Source organism: Nycticebus coucang, chromosome 15 (assembly GCF_027406575.1).
Source record: "Nycticebus coucang isolate mNycCou1 chromosome 15, mNycCou1.pri, whole genome shotgun sequence".
Taxonomy (NCBI): Eukaryota; Metazoa; Chordata; class Mammalia; order Primates; family Lorisidae; genus Nycticebus; species Nycticebus coucang.
The window spans coordinates 11228200-11254385 of NC_069794.1; the positions used below are offsets into that span (position 1 = coordinate 11228200).

At 40.1% G+C, this 26186-nt stretch overlaps 1 protein-coding gene across 4 annotated transcripts in view; it reads left to right on the top strand.

Annotated features, from left to right (window-relative positions):
- The window catches only part of NALCN (sodium leak channel, non-selective), a 334788-nt gene that overhangs the window by 208468 nt on the left and 100134 nt on the right, over window positions 1–26186 (top strand). For 3 of the 4 annotated variants that reach the window (XR_008374579.1, XM_053563365.1, XM_053563367.1), the window contains one exon: window positions 5331–5405. The exons of the other annotated variant lie outside the window; for it this stretch is intronic. Coding sequence is in view for 2 of the 3 variants with exons in the window: in XM_053563365.1 (XP_053419340.1) it covers window positions 5331–5405 (75 nt within the window). In the remaining variant the exon portion in view is untranslated. The remainder of the gene's footprint in view (window positions 1–5330; window positions 5406–26186) is intronic. 4 annotated transcript variants of the gene reach the window in all.

Below are 26186 nucleotides of genomic sequence, written 5' to 3' on the forward strand. Positions count from 1 at the left end.
ACAAAAAACTTTTTAAAGGAAAAACTTAACAGAAAAGAAACTAATGCCATCACTTTGTGACTATTTCAGCCTCCCTCCCCGACCTCCCTCTGTGGCGCTCAGACCAACTGCCCCTGCCACCCCACCTGCCTCTCCAGCTCTTTGACCCCCCTTCTCTGGGAAGCCAGGCACTAGCCAATCTCACCCACTGACCAGGCCCTGAAAAAGCCCCCTGGAATGACTTTCTCACTGTTCTATTCCTGCCAAAAATCAACCTCCTGCTTGGTTTCCTGGTATCTTGCGAGCACTCTTAGGATGTTTATCCACGTGTCACAATCTTAAGTAGTGTTCAGAGGATGCCCCTGACTCAGGTGCCCAACAGGCTCTCAGAAATCTAAATACCCAGATGGTACAGAACTAAATTTGCTATACTCTGATAGGGTTTGGTTTCTGGTTGCCCCTCTTCACACTTGTGTGACTGCCCTCCCCACCCCACCCCTTCCAATATAATATTCTTGCATATTTCTGCTTGATGATAAGAAATAGGAATGTTTTCTGTGATGAGGCATGAGAGAGACACAAGGGCTTAGAGTGGAGGAGAGACAGAGAGATGGGGGACAGGGGGAGAGGGAGAAAGGAGAGAGAGCATGTTTCCACGCTTGGGAACAATAGCAGTGTTTTGTTTTGACATCCAAGGCTTAACCCCACTTCTTGTCTGAACTTGAGGGTGAAAGAGCCTTGCTGGGACCCGACGTGGACAAGAGGAAGAACTGGGGAAGATCTGGGCAGTTGCTGAGCGGTTCAGGTAGAAAGGCCTGGGAGATCCCCCAAGAATAAGTCTCCCTTAATTCCAAGCACAATAGCTTGGAATTCTAAGCTTCCCTTAGAGTCAAGAACAAGAGCTCAAGTCAAAGACCAGACAGGAAGTACATTGGGTTTAATGGCGCCCTCAAAAGATATGTCCCTGTCTTAACCCTCCGAACCAGTGAGCATGACTTTATTAGAAAAGGATCTTTGCAGATGTAATTTAAGCAAGGATCTTGTGATGAGATCATCCCGGATTATCTGGGCAGGCCCTAAATCAAATGGCAAGGGTTATTACAAGAGTCAGAAGAAGACCAGATACGGAGAAAGTCTGGTGAAGGTGGAAGCAGAAACTGGAGTTATACAGCCACAAGCCAAGGAATGCCTGGGGTGCCAGGAGCTGGAGGAGACAAGAAGATTCTCCCCTGCAGCTCTTGAGGATCTGGGTCCTGCTGACTACTCATTTGGACTTCTGACCGCCAGAATTTTGATAGAATAAATATCATTGTTTTAAACCACCAAGTATATGCAATTTATTACAGCGGCTCTAGGAAATGCACAGAGGTTATCACCTGGGAATCAGAGAGCTTGGCTGGACCTTCAGGAGCTGAGATGGTGGCCGGGTGAGCAAAGAGAAAGCCCAGAGCCCGGGAGGGGACAGAGGACAGAGGACCAGCTCCTAGAGGCTAACCATGATGTAGACTATCCTTTAAAAGAAAAGGAACAGAATTCAAATGTAACAGAAGTTGAAATGAGGAAGTGAGACTTGTTCAGCCATCAACAGAAATGCAGGGATTGTGAACCAAATTAAATTCATTTGAAGATAAACCAAGAAAATTACTTTAGCTTCACATATTCAAATTTATATATTTTCAGACATAGTTTAGGCTGCACTAAATGTCACTGATGTTGAGAGAGAACTAGATGAGAACATGAGAGCTGCCCTGGGTTCAGCTGTTGTTATTATGCCCATAATGTCTGACAAACAAGAGTTCTAAAACTCACCACAGGCTAACGGCTGCTGCGCTGCTTGTAACTGGCAGAGACTACTTGCTACCCAAGGTCTCTGACTCCAAGCAAAGTGCTCTTTTCTACTAAGTTGCCAACCTACATCTGCCTAATTCAACTGCAAACTTCCTTGCAGTGAGCTCAGCGCAGTGCTGTATTTGTGTTTCCAACCAGGCAATGCCTGACACATCTGTGGAGTCCAATCAGCTGTTCGTTGAATTTAATCCAATAACACAACCTCACTGTCCTTAAGCAGCCTGCCATCTGTCTGGTTTAGGGGAAATAATTAAAATTAAACCTTCTTGCCAACCCAGAAAACTTTTCCATAAAGGAAGAAAAGAAAGAAAGTAGTTTTCTTATGGATTAAGCACGAGAGCAGACTGCAATGCTCCTCACAGAGAACGTGCTGAAAGGTCACCAAGACCGAAAGACATCGTACCCTTTCATAGCACCACGTTCCACACATGTTCTCAAGATTAAAAATAATTAGGACTCAAGTAAGAAGACCTGGTAACACCATTTGTTAAATCTCATTCAGCCTAAAATCACCTGGTGATTGGGATGGCCATGGTAGCTGATTGCATTTATCCACAGGAAAATTAAACTTTTCATATCTCCATGACAAGTAGGCAGTTTTACAACTTGAAGCAGGTATGGAAGTTAAACTCCCACCCTGCACCCAGAAGGGGAGACAGAGGCATTATCTTCCTTGATATTTACATTATTTCAAAAAGAGAGCCCTGAGGTCCTTACGGAAAACATTCCTGGGTTGTTAAACTGGTGAAGGGCTCATTTAGATTTTTAAAGTATTTATATACATCTCAAAGGGAAAGAGGAAGAATTTATAATTAAAAATTTAAAACTCTCAGAAAAGGGAAGGGAAAGGCTGGGCCCTGAGGCTCACGCCTATAATCCTAGGTTGGTGGATTGCTGGAGCTCAAAGCTGGAGACCAGCCTAAGCAAGAGCAAGACCCTGTCTCTAAAAATAGCTGGACATTACATGTGAAACTCACTAAATGTAGAATATAAATGTCTTAACACAATAACTAAGAAAATGTCAGGAAGGCTATGTTAACCAGTGTGATGAAAATATTTCAAATTGTATATAAAACCAGAGCATGGTACCCCATGATTGCATTAATGTACACAGCTATAATTTAATAATAATTAAAAAAAATAGCTGGGCATTGTGGCGGGCACCTGTAGTCTCAGCTACTAGGGAGGCTGAGGCAAGATGACACTTGAGCCCAAGAGTTTGACGCTGGTGTGAGCTAAGATGCCATAGCAGTCTACCAAGGATGAGAAAGTCAGTGTCTCAAAAAAAAGAGTGTGAAGTCTTCTTTTTCTTCTTCTTTTTTTTTTACCCTTTCTTTTTTTTGTTTTGTTTTGTTTTGTTTTTTAAATTTGTGTTTGCACATTCAGTGGAGAGATGGGAAACCCTAGTGCCCAGGAGTGATAGGAGTGATGTAAGATTGCTCTTCCTGGCAAAAGGAAACAGGCAGGTAGTCATCTCAGAATTGGAGGTGAGGATTCAGAGGAAGGAAATTCCTCCCCTTATATAACTTTTTATCATCAAGTTCATGGAAAAGAAGCTAAACTGGGAGTGGCCTACAAGATTTTCACTTTAAAAAATGTCTGATTTAGAGTAAGTCTGATGCCAAGCTGCAGTGTAGCAGACATGGTGGGGTTAGTAACAACCTCTGTTCTAGACCATCCAGTTTAGCTGACGTGGTGGGGTTAGTCACAACCTCTGGTCTAGACCATCCAGTGTAGCCGATGTGCTGGGGTTAGTCACAACCTCTGGTCTAGACCATCCAGTGTAGCCGATGTGCTGGGGTTAGTCACAACCTCTGGTCTAGACCATCCAGTGTAGCCGATGTGGTGGCGTTAGTCACAACCTCTGGTCTAGACCATCCAGTGTAACAGACGTGCTGGGGTTAGTCACAACCTCTGGTCTACACCATCCAGTCTTTATTAAGTGGCTTTTAAAAAGAAGAGGGCTGAGCATATCCTGTCATAATTTAATATTTATATGCTTGGGAAAAAGCTAGTCATTTAACTCTGCTTAATAATCTCACTGGTTCTCAGTGAGTTCTCAGAAAGTTAAATTTTCTTAACTTTCTAACCTTCACATTTATCCCTCTAATATTAACAAATGTAAATAATTTGTTAAGAGGCAAATTGAAAGGAAGAACATAAATTAGGAATGAAAAAGATCATAAATCAATGTTGAACTTTAGAGAATCCAAAGTTGAAGAAGGACTAGAAGTTTAAATATTTTTAAAGTTCTACTATTTTGTTGTTTTTGCTCTTACCTTATTTGTTAAAAAAGACAAGTTTGGTTGTTGTTTTTTTTTTTTTTCCTTCAATTTAGAAAGTTTCATGAAATACAAAAAGGAGAAGTGAGGATTCATTATTTTCTTACAGGAAAATGGGCACCATTAACATTTCTGAAGTATCTTCTTTTAGCACATCCTTTATTATTGTTTTTTATACAATAAAAAATTGAATTCCTACTGCATGTACTCCCGTTTAATATTGCAATATAAGCATTTTTCAATACTATAAAAATTCATGAATGTACTAATCACGTATTACCATGTAACAAGTTACCCACATGTTAGATACTTACCAGCAAATAGACATTTACTACTTTGGATTAGGAGCTTGAGAGATGCTTACCCAGGTATTTCTAGCTCCATGTCTCATGAGGTAGCAGTCAAGATGTTGGCTGAGGCTGGAGTACCTACTTGTAAGATGGGTCACTCACAGAGTTGTCAGGAGGCCTCAGTCAGTTCCTCAACATGTGGGCCTGTCCATCGGGCTTCCTGATTATCCTCAGGACATGGCACCTCTTTCCACCAGAGCAGGTGAGCCAAAAGAAAACAAGGCGAAAGCCACAGAATACTTCAATGCCTCCCTTAAAAGATCACACACTATGAATTTCCATAACCTACTGGTTACACAGGCCAATCATAGCCGATGTGGGAAGAGACTATACAGGGTGTGAGTACCAGGAGCTCAGAACAATGAAAGCTGTGTTTAAGGCCAGCTACCACAATAAGAACTTGTCATGACTCCATGAATTTAACCATATAAATCTCTATAGTGCTATTAACTATTTATGCAAAGTTGGGTATTATTTCCAGTATTTGATAATTACAAAAAACCCTCTAATAAGCAGGTGAAAAACTAATAAGTTTTTCATCAATACTTTAGATTATTTTCTTAGATATAATCTGTGAAGTGGGGTTGTTAAATCAGGGGAAAAAATGTTTTTCTTAATTTCTTTTTAAAATTGGCCTCATAAAACAAGTTAATATTTTATATTGTTTATTTCAGTTAACATATGAAATTTCCTTTAATGTATTTATGATAAATACCTTAAATGCCTATGCAATGAGTCAAATTGCATGTTTACTTTCTTTTTAATGAATTTTGCATACACTATATTTTAGGTAGCTATACTATATTATATATAATAATTTGTGATACTTACAGCATGTGGGTTTTTTCATTGTTATTTAACCATTTTATAGATCCTCCTGAGTTTGTTTGTTGCTGTAATTTTGGACAACTTAGAACTTGATGAAGATCTAAAGAAGCTTAAACAAGTAAGTAATGTATGGGGCATTTTTAAAGTCTGTATTTTTGAAAAGGGCAAAACAAGTGCTTGCAGGTACTGTTAAAAGCTTTAGGCCTTCCACGTAAAAATAAAATAAAACTTAACTAAGTTAAGGCAGTTTGAGTGAACAAAACATAATCTTTTCAATTTTATCTGATAAAAACAAAGAGAATGTTCTATTATTCTATCGCCACCCTAAGAATAATTATATCATTATTTTTGAGTAAAAGGAAGATGGGCATAAACACCGTAAATTGGATTTGGAGACCATTCTCCTTCTCCTATTAAATGATATTTTTTTGAAAACGAAATGCTTCAGGGTCAGATTGCCATTTTGTATAATTGTGTGCAAGACTCTGTATCATCATTGTAAAAATATTACATACCAACCTATGTGAACTTTACACACCAAAGGAGAATTTCGTCTAGGTGCCCATAGTGAGTATAAGAAATGAAATTGAATAAATAATCCCATGTCTGTCCAGTTATGTATGGAAACAGACAAGGTGTCATGATGCACCTTGTACCCCTAAATTTTACCCCTAAAAATGGAACTGGATTTGTGTGAGGGCCTGTTATCCAGGACTGAAGGGCCATAGATATGATCAACATTCGTGGTTTCTGTTTCACGGAGGATACTTGCCTTAAATATTTGGCTCCATCAAAAACTAGAGACCCTTTGAGAAGGAGAGTTGGTGAGAGAGGGGGACGCCATAGGGGACATTCTTGGATGCCTTGTCACTGCCAGAATAGTTGAATTGGTAACAAACAAGAACTAAGGCTTTTGAACCTTCTATTAGGAATTACATGAAGGTCCTAGACACTCAGGATTTTTAAAAGTCACTACTTTTAACAAAGCAAAAAGTATAACCTACTTACATTTTTAATTTTTTTAAATGTGTAATTGTCACTTGACATTTTATTTTATTACTCTTATCTCCAAGGCCTATGCTTTGCACCAACGGCATCAATAAGAAGAACAGATATTTTTTATAAAGATTACTACTATGAGCATATCAAGGAAGGTTTTAAGTTCCTGACTATCCTGCAGCTACACGGGGTGTCTCCCTGCTCTGCCAGGATGGTTTCTTCCAGATATTTCCACTGTGTGGTAGCAGGAACAGGTTCTTCCAACATGAGTTGGGCATTTGCATCCCATTAATGAAAACTAATTGTAGCTTCTAGTTGTAGAAAAAAGTATGTAGTAGGTGAGTTCAGAATCAAAACTGATCCATTATAGAATTAGCCATGACCAATAGTCATGTCACTGTATAACATACTTTACATACAATGTATGTAATAGCTGTGTAGCCACATTAGGCTTTTCAAATATGATGTTTAGATATGGATTTTCCTTTTTACCATTTTTATTATTCATAGATTTTGAATGTCCCCTGACTAAATACATTAAAATGTATATTCTATAGGTAAAATGAAAAATATTCTCTTTTCTAACTGGTGCTACTACCAGTTATGCTTTTAAATACCCGTAGGCCAAGTATAAGGCCATGTAATTACAGCCCAAAATTGTAAAATAATTTTCCCGTTAAAAATCAATAAAATAAATTGAGAAATAACAAATTTTTTCAAGTTTATTAGTCCAAACCTAAAAATATCTTGCAGTGTTGATTTTTTCAATATTTGCATTTATTTATATGTATATATATATATATATGTGTGTGTGTAATCTATTTAATTTTCTTGTCATTTATATATCTAGTGGTAATGTTAGGCAACTTTGTTAATTTTTATATTACCCAAAGTAAAAAACCAACCATAAAAAAATCAAGACTTTAGTTGGCATTAACTTTCTTCCTAGTGTATAAAATTTTAATAAACTCTGTGGCCCTTTGGCTTGAGTATATATCAGTAGTTACGAAATGGCTTTTATTTAATCACTTGATAGTTATAGGTGGTGCTTTGTGTTTCTGGAAATTCTGCACATCAGAACTGATTACCAAGTTGTGCTCGTCTATGGATTTGGGGCTGTGTTCTTTGGATTTTTAGAGATATTTGAGCATTAAAAACTCCAATCATAAAAATAAAGCAGCAATTCCATTTTCATTAGTACTTTCCGCATAGATCTTTATTCATGATTAGGCTGAAACTGCATATCTATTAAATTCATCTATTAATTTTATACTTAAAACTCATTGAATAAGTTAAAGCATACCTGACTAACTTTCCTTCATTTTTGTACGAGAATGTTTTGGGGGGTTTTCACTATTTTTAAATAATTGTGTTATTTTTTATATTCCTGGTTTTCCTTATTTTCCATGATTTTGGCCTTCAAGTTAGAGCTCATTGGCATACTTTCAAGAATGCACACACGTGTGCACCTGCACATACATGCCTGTACTTTTATACATTCTGACACATAATATGGGGATACCTGAAGCTTTAGACTTTTATAGCTTCTTTTGAACTTCAAAAGATATAAAAATGTTACCTTAAATATTTGTTTGTTCAGTTGTCCAAATATATATCCAGTCCTTAAGATTTAAGAGAATAGGAGGAAATGTGAAGAAAAAAATGTATTTGCTTTTCTTAATGTTTCAAGTTCCAGAAAGCACTATTGCAAATTCCATATTCATTCAGTTCAAAGGGTTTTCATTTCTTCCTGTTCCTACCCATCAGTATGTAGGTTTCATAGCTATGGTAGTGGGTAGTATTTGTTCAGGGTTTACTCAGTGCCAGATGTTTTATATTTTCACATAATTTTCAAAACAGTCATTCATTGCAAGTATTATTACTGTATTCGTCTTACATATGAGGAAACTAAGGCACAGATAGGTTAGGTAACTTGCCCCAAGTCACACAGCTAACAAATGTCAAAGCTAGAATTCGAGCCCTGGCAATTTGAACACAAAGCCCACACCCTTAAACTCTACATTATATTGAATCGAGTCAAAGCTATACAAATGTCAACATCAGTCACATGTGCTGTAGAGACACACAGGACGATTGTTATAGTTATTTGTTTATAAATGATGACATGGTAGATGCCAAGGTCATCACCATGTTCACCAAATAACTGTTGAGGCAAAGGATAGTTTTCTGAGGAATGGGGGTGAATTAAACAAACCAGTCATTACAACCATCCAAAATAGTTCTTTGTTTCCCCTCAAAACTCAGATGACCTAATCAGAGTCACTGGGGGCTATGACTTGGCCACATGATGGTGGACACCACTCACGGTATCTCCTCTTAGTAACCTTCCTGGAATAATGGTCCTCTTGAGACAGGTGCCTAATAAGCTTGCTGCTACTGACATGTTAGTGAGGCCTCCAGAGGCTTTTAAAGTACCTTATTATGGATGTGTTAAAAATTATTATGGCAAAATATAAAATTGGGTTCACAGAGTAGTTTTCAAGAGTAATATCCACCAACAATGTGGAAAAGTTCCCTTCTCTCTGCAAACAAACAAAAAGTATAGAAACCAGTGCCACTTGCCTCTAAAATAGGGACGTTGAATGCAAAACACTCAGGAGAGCTCACAAGAGGAAGGGCAATGAGTCTCCTGCTTGGGAGGAGAGAGGGACCCTCAAGCTGAATGTAGGCTGGTGGGAGAAAGGGAAAAGGTGCTAATGAAGGAACTAGAATGAGGAGAACAGGGAAGAAGTGAAGTAAAATAGGAAAACACCAAGGATGTGAGATTAAAGGAGAGAAGATGAATACAGCTCAGGGCTAAAAGTTCAGGCAAGTGACCTAATTCAGAGTTAAAAACATAATAGAGTCAGCATCCAAATGTCAAAGGACACAGAGGCTTTCAGATAGATGCTCCATGAGGGCATGTATGGGTGTAGAGTCGAATCCTCCCTAAGTATTAATAGACACATGATGCTCTAGCTTTCCCCGTCGTTTTCCTATATAACCTCCTGTGGGTCAGGCAGTGGTTTCCAGCTGGAAACTACTGGGCTCTATGGGACCTCATGAGAAGCTATGGAGCCTAAAGGGAATAGTGCGTTTACCTAATATAAGCCCACGTGTGCCACCTAAAATGTCAAGTTTAATACCTTAACCTAGAAGTCTGTAAATTCTGCATGGCAGCATTGTTTCCTTAATGCTAAGGTTCTGATGTCTCCTCAAGTATACTTTCTTTTAATTAGAAATAAAAAGCAGCAATAAATTTCTGTTGCTTAATCGAATAATTTTGGTGGAAGAAAAGATTTTATTTAAAGATAGGGTCCAGAGGGGAAAAGAAAACAGCTTTTGGGGGGTGCATTTTGAGAGGTTCTGATGTAAGTGCTTATTCCCACAGACCCCTCTCCAAGATGTCACCAGTGTGTGCCATGAGGGTCATTAATGAGGCTCTTCCTTTGTCACTCTTTAAAATGTGTAAAAAGGTCACCCCCATCAGACACCTAAAATTCCCCTGTTGCTTTCCCTGTGTGTTACATATAAGATAAAATCGGTTCCTGGTGGCCAGAGAACAGCCTAAGTCTTTCCACAGCTGCCATAGTTTACATGACCCCATGTCTAATTAAGTGGAGACCGCACTTCTCTTTACAGAATCCTCAAAACATAATACGAAACAATTATGGTAAAATATAAAAGTCAGTTCATAGAGTAGTTTTCAATAGTAATATCCACTAAAAATGTATAACATTTCCCTTTTCTCTGTAAACAAAGTATAGAAACCAGTGCCACTTGCCTCTAAAATAGGGAAGTTGAATACAAAATGCTCAGGAGAGCTCAATACAGGAAGAGAAATTAATTAGAGAAACGGAGACCTGGCAAAAATATGTAAAACTGTTCTACATGAGATCTAAAAATTGACTAGAAATAAGTTTGTGAATGTGTGATTGTGGTGGGCTGCTGAAAATCCAAATCAGTTGGTATGGAAACTAGAAAACTCTTGACCTAAAACTATCCTCTGAACAGTAAGAGATGATGACCTTGAAGTTCAGCTGATGTAGAAATAACCCTGGGGAATGTAGATGGAATTTTGCAAACTTTAAAAATGAATAGAATTCATGCAGCTTTAATGATTTTTGCAAATTCAGTGCAAGACACATATAAAGAGTGTTCTTTTAAGCAGTATAAAATTAATTAAGCTATAAGGAAAAAAAACAGAATAGCCTCAGGGAAAGAATCACTGAAAGGAGAAGTATAGATTGTTTAGATTAAATTCGAAGCTATGAAATTAAAAACTATTTCCCCACCTCTGTATCCAGCCTCATTTGAATTCTCATATTAATTTGATGACATGTGGTCTTTCATAGAGTCTACTGCAGAGTGGAAAGTGGATATGTTAGGAAGCTTCTCTCTCTAATTGACTCTGACTTTTAAAATATGAAAACAAAAAAAAAATCTTATATTCTTTATGTTAAGATATGATCTCTAAGTTAATATTTTCTTTACCTTACCTTGAGTGACGGTTGATGTTATGCGTCAGCTTGACTAGGCTAAGAGATGCCCAGATAGCTGACAAAATATTATTTCTATGTACATCTGTGTGAATGTTTCTGGAAATGGTAGAGCAAAGCAGATCCCTTCTCCAGTGTAGGTTAGCAACACCCAATTGTTTGCAGGCCCAAATAGAAAAAAAAAAAGGTGGAGTAAGATTGAATTTGCCCCCTGCCTGATTGTTGAGCTGGGTAAATGATCTTCCCCTAGTCTCTGGGCTACTGGTCCCCAGGTCTTAAGCCCTAGAGTAAAACTTACACCAGTGGCTTTTTGGTTCTTGGGTCTTCAAATTACACTACTGGCATCCATGGGTCTCCAGCTGACAGGTGGCAGGCTGTGGGACTTAGCAGCCTCCATAATCACATGAGCCAATACTTTAAAATAAATATGTCTGTGTATATGTATGTGTGTACATATGTATTTATATGTGTGTGTATATATATGTGTGTGTGTGTTCTTTTTCTCTAGAGAATCCTTCCTAATACACCCCAAAGCTTTCTTTCACTTGCACCTCTGTTTTGCTTGAGCCTGTATTGAGCTTATTCCAGCTTCAGGGTGATAGCAAGGAGAGAGGGACCCTGCTGCAGGGCGCCCTTCACCAAACACCCGCTTGCCATTCTTGTTCTGAGTTAAGCATCCAGTTTTCTCAGCATTTTGTCAACCTCTCAGAGGGAACTCAAACCAATGTCATTCAAAAGGGAGTAACAGAACTGCTACAGTAACAAATGCTACCTATTGAAAACCACTGTGTGGGGGCACTTTATATTAAATTAGCAAATTTAATCCTAAATACTAAAGATGCAGGAGCCACATTGGAGGGGAGTAAATGCTTCCCAAGTCCGCGCAATTTATAAGTACCTGAGTCAGGACAAGACAAGCTCTCCGACTCCAGACCAGGACCTTGACAAAAGGTGCCTCATTGCCTGTTCAGAGAACCAGTCCTTTCATTTACAGTGAAAAGCATATCTAGGAGGTGGATTGGATGAGATGCTTATCCAATTTGTAGATCGGCACATTCTCTTCCTGTGGGTGGACTGATAGGAAGCCAGATTATAATCAGAATGATTAGTGAGCTTCGTGAGCCAGGAAGTAGGTATGGGAGGGGGTGAAGGAGGGTTGCATGATTCAAATACATATGGCATAGGCTAAGATCATGTAATATATCCTATTTTACAATTGAGATACTGCAACGCAGAGACGAAGTTTACCCATTCTGTAAGCCCGGGGCCTGGATACTCATCTTCTGTACCGCAGGTAGTGTGTTAGGAGCAAGAACATACAATGACCAGGACACGGTTTCTGCCCTCAAATAACTTGTGAGCTGATGTGAGAAAGTAACAAGTAAACAAGCACTTTTGATTCAATAGCGATCATTGTAAGGGTTCTGGGAAGCACATAAGAAACTATATCTAATGCAGACGATGAAATCAGAGACATTATCTTCTGACAACTACAGAATAAATTGAAATCTGAGGATTGAGTAATGCTTACCCACCTGGCAATGCTTTTTTTGGATATGACACCAAAAGCAAACATATGGGGCAACATCAAACTTTTAACACTTTGTACATCAAAGGAAATAATCCATAGAGTGGGAAAAAATGGCCTATGAAATTGTAGAAAATGTTTACGAGTCATGCATTTGATTGGGGGTTAATATAGAGAATAGATAAAGAGCTCTTACAACTTACCAACAACAAAAACAAATAGCCTGTTTAAAAAGTAGGCAAAGGATTTTAATAGACGTTTCTCCAAAGGAGATATACAAATAGCCAACAAGCATATGAAAAGATGTTCAGCATCACTACTCATTCGAGAAATGCAAATCAAAACACAATGAGATATCACGCACATTGAATGGCCACTGTCAAAAAAAAAAAAAGTTTGACAAGGTTGTAGAAAGATTGCACTATTTGTGCACTGTCGGCAGGAATGTTAAATGGTGCTGATGCTGTGCAAAATGATGTGGTAGTTGCACAAAAATTAAACATAACATGACCATATGATAGTATACACTTCTGGGTATATATTCAAAAGAATTAAAAGTAAAATCTCAGAGAGATATTCGTACACACACACATACACACACAAGTTCATTGCCACACCTTTGTAATATTCACAATAGCCAAAAGGCAGAAGCAAACCAAGTGTCCATCAGTGGATGAAGAGATAACGAAACATGGTGTCCACTTACAATGAATGTTGTTCAGCCTTGAAAGGAAGAAAATTCTAACACATGCTACAACATGGATGAACCTTGAAGAACGTCATGCTAAGTGAAATAGCCAATTACAAAAATTCTGTATGATTCCACTTAGAGGAGGTATGTAAGGTAGTACAATTCGGAGAAACAGAAAGTAGAATAGTCATTACCAGGGACTCAGGAGAGGGTGAAGAGGGAATTGTTAATGGGTTCAGAGCTTCAGTTTCACAGGATAAAAAAGTTCTGGAGTTCTGTTGCACAGCAGTCTCAAGGTACTTAACCCTACTGAACTGTATGCTTAACAAATGATGAAGATGGTAAATTTTATGTCATGTGGTTTTTTTTAACCACAATTAATTGTTTTAAGCTAAAAGTGGTCATCATATTAGCAATAAGGAGGAGGTTAGTGGTGGCAGTAAGAACAGGCCTGGGGGCTTTGATGGTGCAGAGGATGAGGAATGAATGATAGCTGAAAAAGTAAAGATCGGTCACCAACTTTTCCCATCAAACTCCTCATACTCTTAAGTTTCCAGAAAGACCACCTAGTTGCTCATTGAGTCTTACTTTTTTTAGATATATTTTAACACCACTTACTATGGTGCTATCCAACTTTTTTCCATTGTGGAAGACATAGAGAATGATGCTAGTCTAACACATTATAGTCAACAGGTAGAAACTGGCACAGCTGGAGACACAGATACCTAGGACTCCTGCTATGCCAGGAAATACCCAGCTGCCCAGGAACTAGAGGATCAATTCCCTGAAGAACCTATAAATCATTAATGGCTGAGTGCTGGAAAACTTAATTTTACTCAAAGCCATTGATGCTACCCACCTCCATTAAACACTATTCTCTCAATCTATTGGTCAGAGATGATTCTTTTGTTGTCAGTTTTACAAGTTATTGCCCATAAATTTCCATGACATAAATCTCAAAAGATCATCTTGTATAGCATTTGATCTGCTGTTTCTGAAATAGCTCCAACAATATTAGAGTTAACTTTTTTTGCAATAAATTCTTATATGACACTAAGATATGAGAAATAAGATTGGTTCAAATAAATGAAATAGCTAAGATCGAAAACTATTTAAATCACAGTTTTAAGTCAAGTGGTCACAACTGATGCTCAGAATTTGGACATATCAATTATTACCACGAAATCTAGAAGTCAATGCGAAAGGTAGAAATAGCCAACTGGATTTTTTAAGTCAAACAAGTACCTGTTACAATTGATGTTCTGTTAATACGAGATGCATTGTGTCTTTCAAAAAGATATGTGGAACCCTAATCCTCAGTACCTGGGAATGTGACCTATTTGGAAATAGGGTCTGCAGATGTACTCAACTTGAAATGAGGTCATTAGAGTGGGCCCTGGCCCTTACTGTTCGTTATAAGAGAAGAAGAGACACAGAAACACAGGGAGAATACCATGATGACAAAAGCAGAGACTGGAACATTGTGTCTACAAGCAACTCCAAGGATTGCTGACATCACCAAAAGTTAGGAGAGATCCATGGAGCTGATCTTCCCTCAGAACATCCAGAAGGATTTTGCTCTGCTGGACATCTTGATCTTGGACTTCTAGACCCTAGAAATGTGAGATTAAATTTTTCTGTTTTTTAAGCCACCCAGTTTCAAGTACTCCGTTGCAGCAGCCCTAAGTGACTAATACATCTGAGCTTTGTTCTGGCCTCAAGAAGAAACGATCCCTTTCTGACCCTGAGAAATGACACAGCCTAAAGCATGGGACAACGGGAACAATGGATGCACCCTCAGAATTCCAGGCCAGCTTTCACCAACCAAGAGCAACTTTCTCAACAGTGGGAGTCATTTTCTTCTGTCTTTGTTTAATTATGGGACTCAAACAAATCCCATAGTAGTGAATGTCATAAATTCAAGACTTTCTTGGAACAAAGTTTTCTATAATCCCTTCCAAAATTTCATTTCATGACTGACCCAGACAATCACAAATTGTTCAAGGGATATTGTTTCAGAAACTGTATTCTTTGCCTCATCGACTGACACCAGGGACTTTTTATCAGCTTAATCTCTCTTGCCACTGAACAGAAATGAAGCTATATGCCTAAGACTGTTCAAACCTACATTGGTGATCTGTTGGTTGTTTTATTGTTTCATTGTGCTGATTCAGAATTGCTTGCATCACATTTTCTCTGCATGGTAACCCCTAGTTTCCAGGGAGGGTGGTGATGGAGAGAAAACATACCCAAACAGGGCAGGGGAGGAAAGGAGAGTATATTGCATCTCTACCTGAACATAACCCACTGCTTAGCTGGGGGGATGTGATTTTATTTTACTTCCTTTAATCTAGAGAAAAAAAATTTTAAGAACAATGAACTCACTATAGTAGACAATTAAAAACAGCAAGGGTGATAATGAAGAAGAACCTAATAGCATTTTTTTAATTCAGATTCTGTCACAAGCAATGGGTAGCTAGATTGCTATGGTTCTAAGAAAAAAGCATGACGATTGGTTTTCAGTTTTATGCAGTGCCTGACAGTTGCTGAATCACAAAAAGGCTCTTTTAGAGCTGCATTAAGAGCTGTTATAGGAGGTAGAAAGTGAGTTTCATCTTAGGTAGCGCTAAACACTAAAGCTGAATGCACTGGAGGTGCCGCCCCTGCCCTCATTCCTTCTAGGTTCAAGCTTTAGACAGTTCATTTGCTCCTTTTTTCTGAGTGGTTCATAGACTTTTCCATTGTTCCCAAAGCATTTTCACTATCTGCTTCTTTGTTCTTTCCTCCAATATTTGGGTCCCTACTATGTGCAAGACACTGGGCCAGGCATGAGTAAAACAAGAATACTAAAGAAACGAATTCTCTGTTCTCAAGGAGGCTTGTGGTCTAGTGGGGGAGTTAGACGTAGACTAAATAGCTGAAACAAGAAATAAATATTTACAATTGAAGATGAACTTCTTCAGAAAAGAGCACCATCTCAAGAGAGGAGTTAACACAAGACCCTGACCCCAGTGAGGGCAGGGGGTGAGGGAGGAGAAGGCAGCACCAGAGGTGAGTTATACACAGAGAGTGTAGTGAATTCATGGAGGTGTTGTGGGGAGGACATCAGGGTACACTCCGGGAAGAAGGGGAGCCTCAGTGCACCCCACGGTGGGCAGGCCACGCTGAGTAGTATACAGTAGGCAGAGACCCTGCAGCATCTTGATAAACACAGTAAGAACTTTCATCATTAACCTAAGAGTAACAGGAAGCCACTGAAGGCTTCTAAGATGGAAGTGGTGTGAGCCGGAGAGCTATTAGGAAAATAAAATCAGGGGGGACTTGGTGATAGATTGGATTTAAAGAGAGCATCTCAAGGATGGCTCCTGCTGTAAGATCTTCACAGTTGCATGGATGACAATGCCATTCACCGAAACAAGAGACACCAGCACGCAACCTGATGGGAGGGGAAAGATTGTCACTCAGTCTTGGGCATGTTGAGTTTTGTGATGAGACATCTGAGTGGAGATGCCTGGTAGTTGGCTGCATGGATAGGTCTGGAGTTCAGGGGAGAAGGCTGCCTGAAAAGTTCAATGTAATTCTCAATTTTTAATTCAGTACCTGCCACAAGCCAAGCATGATCATAGGCACATGGGATAAATCAGTGAACTAACCAGATAAAAATCACTTCCGTCTTTGAGCTTTAAAGTTAGAGGCCAAGAGGAGGGAGGGTATTCGTTGGGACCTCAACCTAAGGTGCACAATGCCAGGGTACATGCCAAAACTATTAAGAGTATAAATGTCTTAACACAAGAAGTAAGTAAGGGAGGTGAAGGTTATGTTAACCACCTTGATGTAAGCATTCCAAATTGTATATAAAATCAGCACATTGTACTCCATAAATGTATTGATGTACACAGTTATGGTTTAGTTAAAAAAAAAAAAAAAGAAAGAAAGAAAGAAAAAAGAAAGTTCTACATATTCACATAATACCAAGGGTTGTAAATCTGGGTGAGGTTGTATGGGGGAGACAAAATGAAGTACTGAAGAGCAGGTGCTTTGCCCTTAGGGTAACTCAATCTGTCTCTGTTTTCCCCTTGTATATTCCAACTGTGGGTTCCATTACAAATAATCAACACTCTGTCTCAGGTTTATGCTTCCAACAAGAGAAAGTGGGATTGGTCCAGCGAGGCAGCATCATTCCTTTTAGTCAGGAAATTCACCTGACTGCCCCATAGAGCTGCTCGGTCTCACAGAAAGTCCCTTTCCTTCATCTGGTTTCTTGCTCAGTCAGCTATGACAAGGATAATGAGTCCCTTGGTACCATGTTGCAATATTTAGGGAAGGACTATCCTCCTAAAAAAGACCAAGCAGGCATTCTGAGGACTCGCCAGCAGAGGACACCGAGGTTTTGTGTATCCATTGCATGGCACCAAAATTCAGAAGTGTAGGCCTGTCTCACAGGAATAAGAAGCTGACGTAACCCAGCCCTCCACAAACACCCACTGCGGAGAAGGCCGACGCGGGTGTTAAGTGAGCATCAGTTCCTGTCCCGCCACTGCCCTTCTCCTCTGAGCTCTGCCAGTCACACAGCTGCATCTTGCTCTGCTCCCCACCCGCCCTGTCTGTTTCGTGATACGGAAAGGTGGAAGCCAAGGGGACCCAGGCGCAGCAAAAAAGAGCGAGAGAAAGGAAAGTTAGAAGGGACCTTGCAGATGCTTGCCTTCCAGTGAGTGGTTGACGGAAAGAAGGAATTAAAGCTTCTCTCTCACTAACACGCTGTGATATTGGAAAACATTTCTTCCCCTCTCTCAGTTGTCTCAAGTCTAAGTTGAACATCTTTAGATCTTGTGTGTCCCTCTTTAATTTGATGGCATAGGTCCTAACTCACATATGTTGTCTTATATGATTGTTTTATACCATCCTGATGCGTTTATCTCATCTTCCTGGTCCTTAAGCATTTAAGTCTAGCCCCTGCACTGGACTCTAACTAATCTAATTTTAGATCCCCTTTCCGGATCTAAAATTCTCATCTGGGAAAGTGTCGAGAGCCGGCAGGAGAGGGCCGTATGAAGCTGCGCACACTGGTCGGCCATAGTGTTGTTTAGCCCAGTGTCTGTTCTGATGGAGCTCAATGTATGTGGGGATTTTTAATATGTACATTTATAATATTTCCATTGTTTATTGCTGTGAATTTCTGCTCTGATACCTCGCCACCCACACAGTCCTCAATCCCCACCACTGACAACATGGTAGTAACCACCGGTGGGGGGTGACAGCTAAGCTGTAATGAAAAGCTGGACTGATGTTGTGCCTGACTGGTGTTGCAGGCTCTGGCACTGGAGCTGGAGGCTGCTGGCCCTGTGTAAGCATGCTCCTCTCAGGAGAGTATAGTTTTGTCAACTCACACGGTGCTCCCTTAATGAAAACCTTGGTTGTATTGATAAATGCCATTAGACAACATTGCTTCTTATTTGTGCATGGATAAAATGAAAGAATCAAAGTCAGGAAAGTAGTAGCACCCCTTCCTTGCCAATTACTCCCTAAATTCACCACTTGCCTATGGATTTTCACTCTAAAAGTCTAGGAAAGGGAATTGTGTGACTACCTGGATTCTCATGTGGCCTTGACATGTTTTTAATTGGGTCGTTTCATCTTATTCTGCATTTGTTCCCCTTCTAAGGTGAGCCAACAGTCCCTGGGGCCAGAGTCCACATGGCCGACAGCGCTCTAATTGCTGGTACTGCGCCAGTTCCCCACCCCTAACTGATACAGGGGAGCAGCAAGGGGAGACTCATCTAGAGCACCGTGTCTAAGGAGAGAGGCTTTTTCCTCCTGTGCTCAAAGCTGGGGGAGGGAAGGCTTCAAGAGAATCTCTTATTTCAGTTGCTCAAGCAGGTGAGTTGGCTGTCAAAAGTAATTGACACTTGTCTTCTGAAGAGCAGCGTGGAGAGGTAGCGTGAACATGCCGCTTGCAGGTGGCTGAAGGTCAGAAGCCGGCCAGAGTACAGCTGGCGCTAGCTTGCAGGGACTGTTCAAAGAAAACTTTCTGAGACTATACTGGGGGGACCCTACCCTTTCCTAGTTCTCTGCCACCCTGGACAGTGGTTCCCGTGACAGATGTTGGAGGAAGGTGGAGGGACAGAGGGCTGCCCAGGCGAGGCCAGGCCGAGAGATGCTCCAGGCAGAGAGGAAGAGGCTTAGTGGAATGGCCTGACAAGACTCTCTCTCTCTCAGGAAACCTTTGGCTGTGGAAGGCCAGAGTGAAGCTGCCCTTACTAAAAAAAAAAAATCACACAAACTATATGTTGACCTTATCAGCAAAGACCTCAAAGGCCGTAAGCTCTGAACAGGTCTAGTTCCAAACCAAACCAGAAAGAGGGTCACCCTGAAATGCAGCTGGTTTCCTGAGATAATCCTGTCTTCTCTGAATGCTCCACACCAGCCTCTGCTCTGGAAGAGTTAGATGCAAAAGAAAGAGATGTGAAGCAGTGAGAAAGGAGAGCACCCCCCTCCCTGGGCAAGACAAGTCACACTTGTAGCTCAGTGGGGAGGGGCTGGGGAGGTGTGAACCAGATATGAGACTCGATTGTACTGGACTGATTTTTATCGCTGTGAAATTTGACCAAAAAGTCATGGAACTTACCCCAGTCTTTTTTTCTCTATTCATATGCTGCTATCTTATAACTGAGGGTTCATGGTTGCAAGGCTGGCCTCCCCTTGCAATCTGCTTGGTGCACTTGCTCAGTACCAGGCACTGTATCACTGACATTCTCACATGGACACGTGACTGATGAAATTTTTTTTACTCTGATAGTAACACAAGAGTGACTTAGATTGTTTCTAGGGAAAGAGAATTGTATATGCACATTATTTTCTTTAATGGAATCCTTGCTTCCAATTGTTTTATATAAATGTATTGATCAATGTGAATTTTCATAGTGTATCTAATAAGTCCTTTTATCAAAGTATGCAAAATTTAAATACTCTGTATTCAATAATGATGCATATCCAAGTATCAGGAATGATACACAATTGTTGCCAGAAAAAACTACTAAGATCCAAGACCCCAAAGTGCAGACCAGAGTCTGAAATATGTATCTTCCATACTTGTAATTTATAGTGTCATGTTTATTTTATGCTAAATACTATTGCTGATAGCACTTTATGTGTACATGAAGGTAGAACAAATAAGGAAATCTACTATAGAAAATGAGAGCCGTAATTCACACCGTCTGAGAAAGAAGATACAAATAAGCCCAGGGGAAGTGCCAGGATGCCCCCCACAGTGCTGGATTGGACTAGACCTAATGTCAGTAAGAACTTGGTTTGTTTTAAGATAGAAGGCAGACAGATAGATACATACGTACACATGGTTCATACAACCACATGCACGTGGTTACATTACCAACCTCTGCGTGGAGGCTCTTTCAGGTTCTTGGCGATTGTGGGAATGCACCACACAAACCAAAGTTGGCAGCTTTTTTATTGAGACAGTGAAAGTGAAAGCTCTCTTGGGAGTGGGGGGAGAGGAGTTAAAGAGAAAGAGAGAGAGAGAAGAAGGCTTGAAAAGGGCAGCTGCCCTGAGAGTGTTGCAGGAATCCAGGCCCAGTGGAGAGAAAGTGGAGACAATCACTGAACCCTGGTGTCAGAAGAGGAAGGGGTTTTATTTCAGCCGGCGGAGCTATGGCAGAATAGAATCCAAAATGACTGACCTCCCCATCAGCTCTGTCCCTGTCCTTTTATTGTACTCATAAGTAGACAGACAAAAGAATCATCATATTACCTCTCATTGGAGGTCTTAAGGCATGTGCAGGTTTACAGAAGCAGAAGCAAGCAGCGAGTGTTAGTGTCAAGGACCCAGGAGGCGAAGTCTTCCAAATGCTTAAGACAGAGTTAACATGGCAAGGGCCTTGCAGGAGCGTCGTGGGGCTTCTCAGCCTTTGTTTTTTCTTCTTAGACGTTACTTTCCCTGGGTATCATTCCTCAGGAGGAGGTGGATTTTGGTCTTTTGAAGGCCTACTCATTGAGGAGAGGAATATTCAAGACTAAGGGTTTGGTTTTTACTAAGAATTTCTGTAGTAATCCATAGAGTTGCAGTCCCTCCCATTGTTATACGTTATATAGCTGTCTTGGAAGTGTCATAGCAATTTCACAGGCAGAGAAATTTTAAAACAACAATGCAAATGATACTGTAATTAGCCAAAGTTCGTGTAAGGTGACCTAGATGGCTGCCAAGCCAGTTGCAACTGGTTCTCATCAATGGTTATCAACCCCACCTTCATTAGACTCTCACACCTGCACCCACTCTGCAAGCCGCTACATCTGGTCTTAACCCTGTCTCCTTCTCTTCTGCTCAAGCAGTTACATAAAGTACCTACCTGCATAGGTAGTAAACACACACCACACTAACTGTAAGTTCATGTTTATACAGATATTTCACAGCTCTTTCTGCTGCACAGTCCCAGAAGCAGTGTTCAGTAACATTGAGCAAACCTGGTGCAAAGATTTTGGTTTCTAAATACCATTCTCCTATAAAATAAATGAGCAGTCTTTGGAGAAAGGGCTGGTTTCAGAGGCGAGCAAAACATGGTAAAGCTGTGAGCATTCTGTGGTGCCAGACTGTGAGGAAGAGCTAAACAGGAAAAAAAAATGGAAGTTTGGGGCAGCGCCCATGGCTCAAAGGAGTAGGTGGCAAGTTCAAACCCAGCCCCAGCCAAAAACTGCAAAAAAAAAAAAAGGAAGTTTGTCTAACAGTTAGAGGAGCTAACTGAAAGGGCCCCGGTAGCCAAAACAGGAACACTTTGTGCAATAAGGTAAATGAGGTGCTACTGGATTATAACCTGAACAAAACAAACAGCTGCAAATACACACTTGTATAAATACATGATTCAATAAATGAATAGAAGGGGAGGAATAATTCTAAATAATAAACAGAGAAATAGAACTGATGGAATAACAAATAATGAAAACAAAATTGTCACTAGAACACCACAGTTACTATCGGCAAGATCTACTGATAAGTGCTAAAATTAGGATGGGAAAATTTAAGGAAAAGTAGAATTTTGCATGGCTTCAAAGTAGCCTCTCCAGAAATCATTTTTTTGTGATTATTTTGCAATTTTAACATGCGTTCACAAATTCTTTGATACTCCTCCTTCCAAAGAGATAACGCGTAATTCTTCCCTTCTTAAGTGTCACCTGGAGTTAGTAACTTGCTTCTACCCAAGAGAGTAAGGAAAGATAAACATTGTAATATATAGTGAAGAGACCCAGCAGACATCACCTTACCCAAGGGACTGCACTTAACATCACCAAAGATAAGGCATATTGCTGTCATCCGCACCCTGATAAGATGAGATTCCATAATCTCAGTCTAATCACGAGAAACCATCAGACAATCCAAAACTGAGGGACACTCTATAAACTAGATGACCTGTACTCCTCACAACCGCAAAGGTCATTAACAAGGCAGTTAGAGGAACCAGTGCAGCCAAAAAGAACCAAAGACGTGATGATGAAATACAAGGCAGTATCCTGGATGGGGTCCGTGAACAGGAAAGATCATTCACGCAAAAACTTGGGAATTCCAAATAAGTTCTGTGCTTTAGTCAAAAGTATTTGACCTAGGTCAGTTTCTTAGTAGGATAAACACTCTATGGAATGTGACATGCTAACGTGAGAGAAGGCTGTGTCAAGTTAAATAAGGACAAATAAGATAAATGTAAAGATAGGACACAGATAAGTGCAGTTCCTGTATATGGAACTCTCTGCACTCTCTTTACAACTCTGATGTACGTTTAAATTTATTTCAGTAGAAAGTGTTTTCATAAATAAGAACTTTCTGTGATAAGCGCTCAGGTGTCCAATACATAAATTGTCTGCTGTGTCACCTTGCGAAGAGTCTCATAATCTATGAAGACATGAAGATGCGGTATAGAATTTATGTTGTATTGTTCTTTTTCGATCTTAAGAAGTTGGAAGCACACAATTCGTCAAGAACCAAATGCTATTTATGAATTTGTTTCTGATGAAAAATCTAGTGTGGCTGGTCATTACTCCTCTTTCAAGTTTACCAGGAAGGTAATTCATCTGAAATTGGAAGAATTGCATGTGCTGGTTTATATAGCTGATCCCACCTACAAATACCCCAAGAAAAGGATAAGAGAGTGATGAGAAATAATGCAAATGATCTACTTAGCCTATTTATGGGATGCCATTAATGTTGTCATGTCATTGTCATTGTATTACCATTGTCCTGTGGATACAAATGTACACTGTGAGGCCAGGGAGCTACAGAGAGTCCTGATCTTAACTAAAAACATGCATCCTCTCATAGGGGAAAGGTACACATAGTCAGGAAGTTCTAGCACAAAGCTGAGCACGAGGGTTGAGGATGCTCAAGTGCACGGAGGAAGATGTCCCTAACGCTGATTGGAGCCATGGGTCCTGAAAGATGTGTCTGAAAGTGATGCATAGAACTTTTTAGGAAATTGGGAGAAAAACTGTATAAAACGAATAACAGGTATAAAAACTACAGAGGGAATTTGTACATGGATTGCTTGAAAATGTGTGGCTGGGGCTGAATACAGTAGTTTTTAGAAGCTGAGACTCTGGAATCAGAAGGACTGTGGTCAGATCCCAGTTCCGTCGCTTGTAGCTGTGCGTGACTTCAGGCAGCTGATGTCAGCTTCTTGGATCTCAGTTTCTTCCGTGCGATATAATATGGAGCTACCTTTGGGAACTCTTTTCAGGATTAAATAATACTAGCAATGCAAAGAGGAGAGCACGGCATCCAACACACTGTTCACTGCTTCAACTACCAATTATTGTTTTTCTGAGAAATAGTCCTATAGAAGATGATTTGATTTTGGAAGGGTAAGAGTTAAACAAGTCAGAAGGGGAATATTGCAGGCAGGGGACAGTATATTCCTATGAAATAACTGTACAAGGGAGACACAAACCTATTTGTTAGAGCATGAAAGGCAAGATTTAAAGATGCTTTATGCCGGGCTAAGAGGACTAGAATTTCTCCCATACCCAATGGACAGTCCTTGAATTACTCTAAGGATCAGAGGGATGTAATTGTGTTTCCTTTTTAGGTGTTTTGAAGGATTGGTTTAAAGGAAGGACACTAAGATGGAAAGCCAGTTAGGATGGTGTCAGGACTTGCAGTGAAATGAAATCTGGGTGAGCAAGTGGCCACTGGATTCAGCAACATGGGAAAAGTGGCGACTCTGGCAAAAGCAGACCCCTGGGGAGGGGGCAGGTGAGGCAGGAGAGGGTGGAAAAGTGGTGGGGAGAAATGTAGATGGTAGGTGTACACTTCTCTGAAGAAGCAGCCTGGGAAAGGGCAGGGGGCAAGATCAGAAGTGTTTGCCTCTATTTTCCTTTTCACTTGTACAATCGATAGACTTGGGAGAATAAACCAATCAAGATAATGAAGGGGGAAGATGCTGGGGAGAGCGGGAAGGGTGAGGGGCCCAGACTGGACGGAGGAAGGGGCTGCAGAGCTCACACCTGCTGTCCCACTCGCTCAGATGACGTCCTTCTCTGTGGAGCTGCCATGGTATGATGACAGCTTTGGCTTTCAGAGCACATGTGCCTTGAGTAATTCAAATTGCAGGCACTATGCTGTCTCATTAGATTTCTTGCGTTTACATAAAAGAACGAAGATTCTCATTTTTCATTCGAGAGCCCTGAAATCCACAGTGGTGAAGAGATTGTAACACTGAAACAAAAATTTAAATCCATGTCGTCTTACCTTTTCTTTTTTCTACTATGTTTTCTAAATCAAACAAGAGAAGATAATTGTATGATGTGAACACAGACACTCGGGATGTAGGAATTTTATCCTGAATTTCCTTTGATATGGGATTTTTTCCTAGTACTCACCAAATATTCACCTCATAACAAGAGCCAAGTATCTAGTTTATAGAGAATTCTAATATAATTTCATCTGAAGTGAAGCATAAAAACGCATTTTTATCATAATGAGGATGTTTCTATGACTCAGTAAATTTCCCTTATGGAAACAACTGTGTCTCAGAACAAAAGAAAGATATAAAATGAAATAAAGGTGTTTGGGATGTAGAAGGGAAAAAAATAACCATACACTGCTGTCTCTAAAAAAATTATCAATTCCATTAACAGGACTTTACGGGACAATAATATAAGGAAAACTTATCCATTCAACATAATTAGGTATTCTAGTTTTTAAATAGTTTTTTTTTCTTTTACTGATTTGAGTCATCTGTTTATTAGCTAAGTCTTGCTGCAAATAGTATTTACATCGTCGTAAATAGTAACCTTCTGAAGGACGTTTAAAGTTTGCAAGATGTTAAGTGTTATCCTAAGAGCATGGAAGTAAACATTTCGTGTGCATTTCGGAGCTGTCCTAAGGGGTGTAAATGCAACAGCCTTTGTGGGTGCTCTCTTGGGCTCTCAGACAACCTAGTGCACTTAACAGACCCTTAGTTGCCCGGTGTACCAGTTCCTCCCAAAACGCCTCTGTCCCCACTTATTTAAGAGGCAGGCTGTATGGATGGATGAGTAGCAGACAGGCATCCGTTGAAGGATACACAAAAGACCACACCACAGGCAGTTAATCAGCTAATGTTATGAACTGGTTTTGAATGATTGAGGGTGCCAGTTGTCAGTATAAAAATGCAGCTTTTCTGGCCCATAGGCTAACCAAGAAATGAGCTCTGGAATTTACATTGATGGCTTGAGTTGATGTGCCCCAGTCATGGAAACCCCAACTGGACTTCGGAAATCCTGGAGTTATTAAAGATTTTTGCAAACAATGGATAAATTAGTGACTGAAACGTTTTTTAAAGGAAACCTTTTCCAAGTGTGCAGTATTGTTATCTTATATGCAATCATGTGTGCTGACTGTCCTGTACTCACAGCAGCAAAGAAATGTCCTCCCCTCTGAGAAACGTCACTGGATTCAACAGGCCACTGACATTCTTTATTTTGGCATATCAAGGTTTTATAATTACACAGAGATATTATTAAAAACAAACCTGTTTAGTCATTATTCCAGGTATCCTTCCCATCTGTTTTGACCCAGAAGCTGTGAAATGCAGGTCGTAAAATCATATACACAAATTAGAAAGAGAAGTTCCCTTGAAAAGGGATAGTGTTTGGTGTAGGAAGACGCCATATTCTGACTTGCTGTGTCATAGACAGATCCAGAGA